This window comes from Galeopterus variegatus, unplaced genomic scaffold (genome assembly GCF_000696425.1).
Source record: "Galeopterus variegatus unplaced genomic scaffold, G_variegatus-3.0.2 Scaffold65, whole genome shotgun sequence".
Taxonomy (NCBI): Eukaryota; Metazoa; Chordata; class Mammalia; order Dermoptera; family Cynocephalidae; genus Galeopterus; species Galeopterus variegatus.
Genome location: NW_007726176.1, coordinates 68,262 through 77,391, shown reverse-complemented (window position 1 = coordinate 77,391; position 9,130 = coordinate 68,262). Strand labels below are relative to the sequence as shown.

The window sequence follows — 9,130 nt, the reverse complement described above, 5'->3', positions numbered from 1 at the left end:
TTTTTTTTTTTTTTTTTTTTTTTTTTGTCTCCCCTGCTAGACTATAAACCCCAGGAGGGGTAGGATTTTTATCTGGTTGGTTCACTGCCATGTCCGCAGCATCATAAATAGGGCTTGACCCATAAGAGATACTCAAAAAATATTTTTGAATGAATGAATGAATGAAATCACATAACAGCTAATATTTGCAACTCGATGACCACTTATCCAGGGTTTTCTGTGTGTCTGGCACTATGCTAAGCATTGTAGATGAATTATCCTAAATCCGGATGTAGGACTGTTATCAACCTCTTTTAACAGGTTAGGACATTGAGGCCCTGGGTGGTGAAGTGACCTGCCCAAGATCACCCAGCTGGGGCAGGAGGGGGAATGTGTTTACCTGTTTGATCACAGGCCATACTGCCTGGCCAAGGTCATTGGCAAATGGTGAATCAGAAGAAGGCCAAATGACAGGCCTCAGAGAAGGCTGAATTCCAGGAGCCAGGGTATGGGGAAGGGTCATTGGACAGGAGGAAATGGAGTGCTGGCAACAGAAGAAGGGGATTGGTGTCCACCTCCCAAAACAGCACACGATGTCTGGAAAGGGGGCTGGTAAAGCTGACATTACCTGAGGTGCACTCTGTGTGGTACGTATTGTCAATATCCCTATTTTACAGATGGGGAAACCGAGGCACAGGGCAGCAATGTGACTTGCCTAAGGGCATGTAGTCAGTTAGTGGTGGAGCTTGGATTTGAGTCATCTGTCTTTCACGGACTGCACTATCAGCAGCTACTCGTGAGGTTGTTGCCAGGACACTGAGTTAATCTGCGTCAAGCAGCTAAAATAATCTGACATATAAAAAGTGCTCGAAAATCCTACTACTATTACTACTGCTACTACTATTATATTCCATCTCCCTCCCACAGCTGGGTGAGGTTGGGGTCTCAGGAATGCACCTGACATTGTCCTAGCCTCAAAGAGCCCCCAGTGTGTGGCAGAGCCCAGCAGCAACGATCCCATGAGTTCAGGGCAGTGACAGAGACAGCCTAGGCAGGGTGGGGGACCGGCTCAGAGGGTGTCTGCCTGAAGCAGAAAACCAAGAAGGAGGGCTGGCTCTTGGGAGGAACTCCCTTGCTGAAATCAGGAGAGCCAGAGGAGTAAGTTAGTTGAAGGGGGATGCAGAGTAGAAGGAGCGTCAAGGGAAGGGTGTTCTAGACCGAGGGAACAGCCTGGGCAAAGACCGAGAGGACAGAGAAAGTAGTGAGCTGTGTTTGAGAACTCACTTAGGTTGCTAGTGTGTGAGCCCGCGGCTTGCGGATGGGGGAAACATCCAAGTCAGAACCAAACCAGGACTGCGGCGTGGGGATGGGATGGGAGAAAACTAATTCATTGAGCCTCCAGTGATGATAGTGGCATTACACTTACTGAGCACACGCTGTACTAGATTCTGCACCTACAGTATCTCACTTGTCTTTGCAACACCCCTGTGAGGTGGACACTAGTATCGCTCCTTTACAGAGGAGGAAACTGAGGCCCAGGGAGGTGAGGTAACTAGCCTAAGTTCTCACAGTTTGTTCTGTGGGATTGAGGTGGGATGGGAGACACATCCAGGAGAGACTCTGGGCCCTGCCTGGTCTGGGTGGCTCAGGCACTAGGGGCTGTCTGGGAGTGAGCAGCTGTCTCCTTGACTCCCGTCCAGGCTGAAGATTGAGGAACTCACGCTGCCGAAGGTGTCGCTGAAGCTGCTGCCGGGGTTCGGGGTGCAGCTGAACCTGCACACCAAGGTGGGCCTGCACGGCTCTGGGTGAGTTTGCCTCTGGGGACCTCTACCCTATTGTCCTCCCACCACCACCCCACTGCTCCCCTATTTTCTCTCACCCTACTTCCTCCCCGAGGGACGGCCCACCTGGCTCTGGGTGAGTTTGCCTCTGGGGACCTCTACCCTATTGTCCCCCCCCACCACCCCACTGCTCCCCTATTTTCTCTCACCCTACTTCCTCCCCGAGGGACGGCCCACCCTACTGTGTCCCCCTGGATTCCACCCCATTATCTCTCCCTAAGGACTTTTACTCCACTGGCCCCCAGAGACTTCCATCTTACTCTCGGGACCCCCTATCCCACTGCCCGGGGCTCGCGCAGGCGGTGGGGGAAAAGGGCACAGGGATGTGCAAAGTGGGGCAGGGAGGCAGGGGGTAAGAAGTGCGCACGGGGACCGAGCCCTTCGCAGAGAACCCCCACCCGCCCCTCGTCAGGGCCCAGCTGGACCTGCACGGGCGGGGCGGGGCCGAGGCCTGGTGGGCGGGGCTTGGCAGCCAGGCCACGCCCCCAGGGTCGGGTCTCGCAGCCCCCTGGGGGGCCTCCTGCAGCTGGCGGCCGAGGTGAACGTGTCGTCGCGGGTGGCGCTGGGCGTGAGCTCGCGGGGCACGCCCATCCTCGTCCTCAAGCGCTGCAGCACGCTCCTGGGTCACATCAGCCTGCTCTCGGGGTGAGTGGCAGCCTTGAGCCCGCGCCCCCGACGCGCTCTGCGTCGTGTCTCGCCGCATCTGGGAGTCTCCTGGGTCTCTCCCGAGAGGCCGGCTGGGCGGGGCCTGAACTCATCCCGGTCCCCGCGGTCCCCGTGCTGTCCCGCCTGGTTCAACCAGACAAGCAGTTCCACCAAGGACAGGGACTCCAGCCCAGCCCACAGTTTAGGCCGCCCACTCATGGGCGTCCTGTTGTCTGGCCCCAGTATCTTGCTGTCTGCTCTTCTGGGGAGAGCCGACCTGGGATCCGTCTGGGGTCCCTCCATCTGCTAGAATCTCAGTCCCTGCTCTCAGCACATCAGAGAGCTGGATTGGCCCTGACTTGCTGTGTGACCCCAGGGGAACCCCCCTCCCCTGCCTGGTCCTCAGTGTCTCCATCTGTACAGTGAGGGCCTGGATTTGATGATCCACAAAGCACTTTCACATCCATCTCTTTCTGTGGGGCTGTTCAGGACACAGTGGCCTTCCCTACAGTTGTGCTGAATCTTGAGTCCCATGGGACAATGGAGGCCCAGAGAGGACAAGGGACTTGCCCAATCACACACACAGATAGAGGCAGGGACAGAGAGGGGGTGCTCTCTGACTAGGTCCAAGGCCTTTCCCAGCACCTGTACCCACCTCCAGTCACACCTGCCCCCTCTTCTGCCCCTCCCCCACCTCACACCTCATACCTCCCCCACCAGTTTCTACATTCCAGACCCAATCCCAGGCCCCTCCCCATCTTCACTGGGTGGCTCTCAGCATGATGGGTAATCAGACAGCTCTGTGTTAGTTCCCAGGAACAGGGTGAACCTGGTTGCTCCTCTTTCCAGAAGGGCCTTAATAAGGGGATTCCAGGCAGGGTCTCTGGGCTCCTTAAATTCCAGTGGCTCCGTCTGTTCCTCTGGGCTAGGGGGGCCTTGTAGAGAGTGGAGCCCAGGATGGTGTTGGTGTCCTGTGGTTGTGGTTCTGTGGTTGCCACCCCTCCCCCTGCACCTCCATGGTCTCCAAACAGACCAGAGCCCATCTACTTGCCTTCTCATCCTCAGGCCACCACCTCATTCATTCATTCATTCAGCAAATATTTACTGAGCCCCCCTTTCTAAGCTAGGTGCTATCCTAGGCCCAAATGTCACTCGTCTACAAATGTTGGGGGATACAAAGAGGACAGACACTTATTGAGCACAGATTGTATACCAGACACGTATATGCTCCCATTTAATCTGGCAGCAGCAACTCTAAAAGGTGGGCATTGTACAGATGGGAGAACTGAAGCCGTCCCCTGAGTCAGTGGAGCCAGGAGTTAAACCCAGGCCTCAAGCCCCAGCCAACCCCACCAAGAGAGGGGAAAGGAGAAATGCAGAGCCCCCTGTGCCCACCTGCCCCGTCATCCAGGTGGAGCTGTCCCCATGTGGCAGCCACACCCTCATGTGCCTCATTCTGCCCAGGCTGCTGCCCGCACCACTCTTTGGGGTCGTGGAACAGACACTCTTCAAGGTGCTTCCAGGACTGGTGAGTGTGGAGGCTGTGGGCCCATCGTGCCCCTCCTCCGGGGTATGCCCCTCCTCCACTGAGTAAAGCCGGCGCCAGGCAGGATTAGGCTGAACTTCCCTTCCACGCCCACTGCCCCACTGTGTAATCCCAGCCCAGGTGCCTCCTGCTAGTCTGTGGGTGGGCCGGTACAAACCTCCCCAGGCCTCCCAGCCTGAGTTTACAGCTACAGATACCCTGAGTCCCCAATCTGAGTCTCTTGCTTACCTACACTATATTTTTGCCACTTGTATTATTAATAACTTTATGTTTTTCTTTAAATTAACTTTAAATTAAAATGAGGTCACTTAATGATTTTAAATTGCGCCCTGTGCTAGGCAATCACATACATATATATTCATACATCCTAAATTGAACACATTATGACTAAACTGCTCAAGGATGTGTGTCCATGGCCCATCCCAGGCCATCCTGGCATCCACCAGGGAAAACGAATCATATTTGAGAACGCTGGTCCGATCCAAGCCCCTTTTCCCAAGGGACAAGGCAGGGACTTGCTGGGGTCACACAGATAGCAAAAGGCAGTCAGGCCTCCTGCCCCCGGGCCTGGCTGGCTTTCCTGTGAGTCCTGGTGAGGAACCCCTGTGGGGTGGCAGAGGAGTGGGGGCCTGGGGTTGGCAAGACTGCCCCAGGCTTGAAGAAGCTGATTTGGAAAAGAAGCTCAGCAGGAGAAGTGGACACTCCCAGCTGCTGGGGCCCTGACCCAGGCCCATCTCAGGTGGATTTCAACAAGGGGGGGGGCCTGGGGTTGGCAAGACTGCCCCAGGCTTGAAGAAGCTGATTTGGAAAAGAAGCTCAGCAGGAGAAGGGGACACTCCCAGCTGCTGGGGCCCTGACCCAGGCCCATCTCAGGTGGATTTCAACAAGGGGGTGCAGGTGCATTTAAATCGCCACCCTAACTGGGGTCTCTAGGGCAATCAGCCAGAAACTGGGTTTTGTGTGATACAAAGAGATTTTTAAAATTAGAGTTTATTGCCAACATTTAGGGATTGAAAATTTCTCCTAATCTGGATTTCTGGCTTCTGTTGTGCAATCAGCCACCCCGGCTGCCTGGTACTTCCCTCCAGCAGGGCACACACAGCTGGTGCCAAAAGGGGCTGCCCCCTGCCCCAGTCCCTCTGTCTTCTCTCATTTCTGTGACTTGCCTGAGCCCAGAGGCCCAGGAGTTGGTGGCTCTATGTTTAAATGCAGCAGCCTTTGTTGCCTCTCTGCAAACAGCTGTGACTTTGGGCAGGTCGCCTTTCTTCTCTGGCCCCAGTTGTAGAATGAAGGAGCTGGACTGGGTCATCTCTGAGGTTCCTGCTCCAGTGGGCAATGGGACTCAGATTCTGATTCCCAGACTTGAGATTTTGGGAAGCCAAACCACTTGCTTCCTGTTCTCTCAGCACAGGGGTTTTCAGTACACATGTGGTGGCATATATAGGGGACTCCCTAGGTCCAGGCCTGACTCTCTGGGTGGAAAGGAGGTGCCCCTCTGCAGGGTTCTGACTCCAGGCCTCCCAGTGGCCATCTGGGATGGCAGGAGGGGACTGTGGCCTCGAAGGGAATTGCAGCCGCCTTTGCCTTCTCAGGGGAAGGCCTTGTCCCCACGCCCCAACTGGCCTCTGAACTATGTCTGCCCTATTCCCCAGCAATCTGTGGGGCTTTCTAACGGGGCTCATGTAACCAAGAAAAGTGGGCTTGGGGCCCACTCAGCCCTCTGACCCATCAAGCTGCAGCCCCTCCCCTGCCTCCCACCTTATGTGTCCCCCCCTTCTGTCTCCACATTCTGCCATGCTTTGGTCCCCAGTGCCACATAGCAAGCCATTTAAAGAAAATGCAGCCATCCCCTGCACCAAGCAGGGGTTCACTTTTATTTTTCTTGTAACATCTGTCTCCTCTGGTCACAGCTATGCCCGGTGGTGGACAGTGTGCTGGGCGTGGTGAATGAGCTGCTGGGGGCTGTGCTGTGTAAGTTGGGGCCCCACCCCCTCCTTCTTGCCAGTTCTCTTATCTCTCCCCTCCATTACCCCAGTGAGGTGGGGGAAGGAGGCAGGGGCAGAATTCTGGGACCTTTCACTTCTTGGCCACTTGGAGGAGGCCTAATGGAGAAGCCCTGGGCCGAGTCCGGTTCAGCGGGGGTGGGGATTCAGAGCCATCCAGTTCTCTGAACGTTGGGCGTTACAGGCCAGCATTTACCTATGGTGTGTCTGGCACTGTCAGAAACAGGAGGAAGGTGCTATTATTATTATTTGGTCAGACAAGATGATCGAAGCTCAGAGAGCTTAGGTAAGGAAACCAAGACCCCACAGCCACAGTGGACCCAGTCTCTCTGCACCTTATGGAGACACGGATCCCTTTTGTATTCACAGAAAGGGCTTTAGAAAGTATGAAAAGACGTAACCAGGAAAAGGTTAGAAAACTTTGGTCAGATATGTTTCTTTATGTGGTGTTATGTAAAAGAGGCAGGGCAGCCATGTGTTAGTGGCACCAGCTCTGGAAAATTCTGGCTTTCCCACTCTGTGGCTGTGTCTTTCGGCTGGTGACTTCCTCTGTCTGAGCCTCAGTTTCCTCCTCTGTAAAATGGGGAAAAGAGTAGCACCCAAGTGAATACTTAGTAGAGTGCTTGGCATTCAGCAGGTACTTAATAAATAGAAGTCCGGGCTATTATTATTGTGGCCTGTCTCATGGGGTCTTTCTCCCCCTCCCTTTTCCATTCAGGCCTGGTGCCCTTTGGGGCTCTTGGGTCCGTGGAATTCACTCTGGCCACACTGCCTCTCATCTCCAACCAGTACATAGAGCTGGACATCAATGTGAGTGCCCACAAAGCGTCTATCTGCAGCTGGGGGTGGCACAAGTAGTGGAGAAGGGCAGATAGGGGATGCTGGGTCAAGGCCAGGTAGGTAAGCAGCCTGAGACCCTCCTATGCCTTGTCTGTCCCCTGCCCCTGCAGCCCATTGTGAAGAGTGTAGCTGGTGACATCATTGACTTCCCCAAGCCTCCCGTCCCTGTAAAGGTGCCCCCCAAGGAGGACCACACGTCCCAGGTGACAGTGCCACTGTACCTCTTCAATACTGTGTTTGGGCTTCTGCAGACCAATGGTGTCCTCGACATAGACATCACCCCTGAGCTGGTGAGTGTGGCACAGGGGAGCTGGGACGGGGGCTCCCTGCCCTGCCGTGCCTTGGTAATGCTAGTGCTAATCTAGTCACATCATCACTGATCAGCCTTGCTGAGCCTTCTTCTCTATAATAGGAGAGAGCTGGGCAAGTTTATCATGTACACACTGCTGCTGCCCACTCCTGTACTTGAGGTAGACATTGCTAATTCTTAATGGTGTGCCACTTGGTTAAACCTGAATGGGACCTCTGAATCCTTCTCAACTTGGCACTCAGGAAGTTACTGTCAATTGGTCATAACTGGCATATGAAATGAAGCCAACTTTCTGTCCCTGTACCAGATGAGCAATTCTTGAGTCTAAGCCCAATTTTATACTAAAGTGTGAATGAATGGCTACCATTTTCACTACTTTCTCAAGCTCAGAATTGAGTTGGAGAGAACAAAACTAGAGCTGGACTGTACCAGAGATCACTTGCACATTTGTTCTGAAGCTTCTAGGATCTCCCTGCTTCCATTTTGGCTCCTCTCACACCTTGGTGGGTCTGGAAGGCTCAGATCCCAGGAGCCCCGCCCAGAGGCATTTTCCTGGTCTCAGCCCTCTCTAGAGGCAGTGAGTTCTGAGCTACCTGGGTTCCCCACCTGCAGCGCATGCCCAAGGGAGCAGGAGGTGGTCACTCACCTCCTGCAGGTGTGATTTAGAGAGTGCCCTGCAGGCTTCTGGGAGGTTGAACATGTCCTGAGCTGGGAGGCAGGTGTCTTCTAGCTGGGGAGATGGGGGCAGTCATAGCCAGGCAGAGACTCTGAGTGTAAGAACATGTGTGTCTGAACAGCCTGTGGGTGTGGATGTGTGTATATGAGGATTGTGGCAAGAGAGAGTGACTTCAGAGGCCACATCCTGGTGCTCTCCACCCCCCCGGGTGTGTGTTGGGAGAGTGTCTGGGAATGCTCCTGCCCAGGAGACAGTGTGTGTCTGTGTGTGTTCATCCTGTGTGAACAGGCCTGTTCTGAGAAGTGGGCATGTGTAGTTCAGGGTCTCAGACATCAGGGCCCTGGGAGGCCAGGCCATCATTGATTAGCAGCCTCGTGGGACTGTAATGAACTGGGGAGCCTGTGCCCCACTTTTCAGGCAACTGCCACTCAGCTTTCCCAAGGGGAGGGGATATGGGCTCAGTGTGACCAGTTTTCCAACTTTTTAGCAAGAACCTGGAAAATTTATATGAAACTTCCTGATTCGCAAATACTGGAAACAAATTCAGTTTTTAAAAATACTGTTTGGGTAAAAGGCAAAAATGTCTGGGGTCAGATCCCTGGGCCTTCTGATAGTGAGCTTTGGGAGAGTGGTTAAAGTGTTCAAAAATTAGCCTGCCTAGGTTCAAATCCTGTGCCACCATTTACCGATTGTATGACCCTGGGCAAGAGCTCCAATATCCCCATCTGTAAAATGGGGGCACTCATAGCACTCACCTCTTTGAGCTGTTGTGAAGGGGAATGAGCGAAGGCACGCAAAGCCCTGGGCATGTGCCCCTCAGCACATAGCAAGTGCTCGGTGATCACTGGCTAAGAGAATAAATTCCAGTGTTGGTAGTGATGTGTGTGTGTGTAATTGGCGGTTTGGGGGGCAGGGGACAAAACTGCTCTGTGTGTGCTGAGGGACTCCTGTCTGTCTGTGTTCACCAACCTTCACTCCCATTTGATCTTGAGTCCAGGTTCCCAGCAATGTCCCACTGACAACTACAGACCTGGCAGCTTTGGTCCCTGAGGTGAGTGTCCCTCTCTTGGGCTGTAATCACCATATCTCTTTTCCAATGACCCTGAGTGGACTTTGGAATCTTTCTCAGTATAGCTCTCCAGGCAACTGTGATTGAATGTCATGTCTGAATTCATACTAAAGTGTGAATGACTAACACTTTATCTTTTCTTCATAGCAGATTTTGTTTAGAGAGGAAAAGATCAGGGATTGACTGTTCTTTTTTTTTTTTTTTTTTTTTTTTTTTTAAAA

General features: G+C 53.6%; 1 protein-coding gene across 1 annotated transcript in view; it reads left to right on the top strand.

Annotated features, from left to right (window-relative positions):
* The window catches only part of BPIFB3 (BPI fold containing family B, member 3), a 21,020-nt gene that overhangs the window by 2,808 nt on the left and 9,082 nt on the right, over nucleotides 1-9,130 (top strand). The window contains exons 3-9 of the mRNA XM_008577301.1: nucleotides 1,680-1,784; nucleotides 2,325-2,465; nucleotides 3,930-3,993; nucleotides 5,922-5,982; nucleotides 6,733-6,824; nucleotides 6,965-7,144; nucleotides 8,838-8,891. Of these exons, the coding sequence (XP_008575523.1) occupies nucleotides 1,680-1,784; nucleotides 2,325-2,465; nucleotides 3,930-3,993; nucleotides 5,922-5,982; nucleotides 6,733-6,824; nucleotides 6,965-7,144; nucleotides 8,838-8,891 (697 nt within the window). The remainder of the gene's footprint in view (nucleotides 1-1,679; nucleotides 1,785-2,324; nucleotides 2,466-3,929; nucleotides 3,994-5,921; nucleotides 5,983-6,732; nucleotides 6,825-6,964; nucleotides 7,145-8,837; nucleotides 8,892-9,130) is intronic.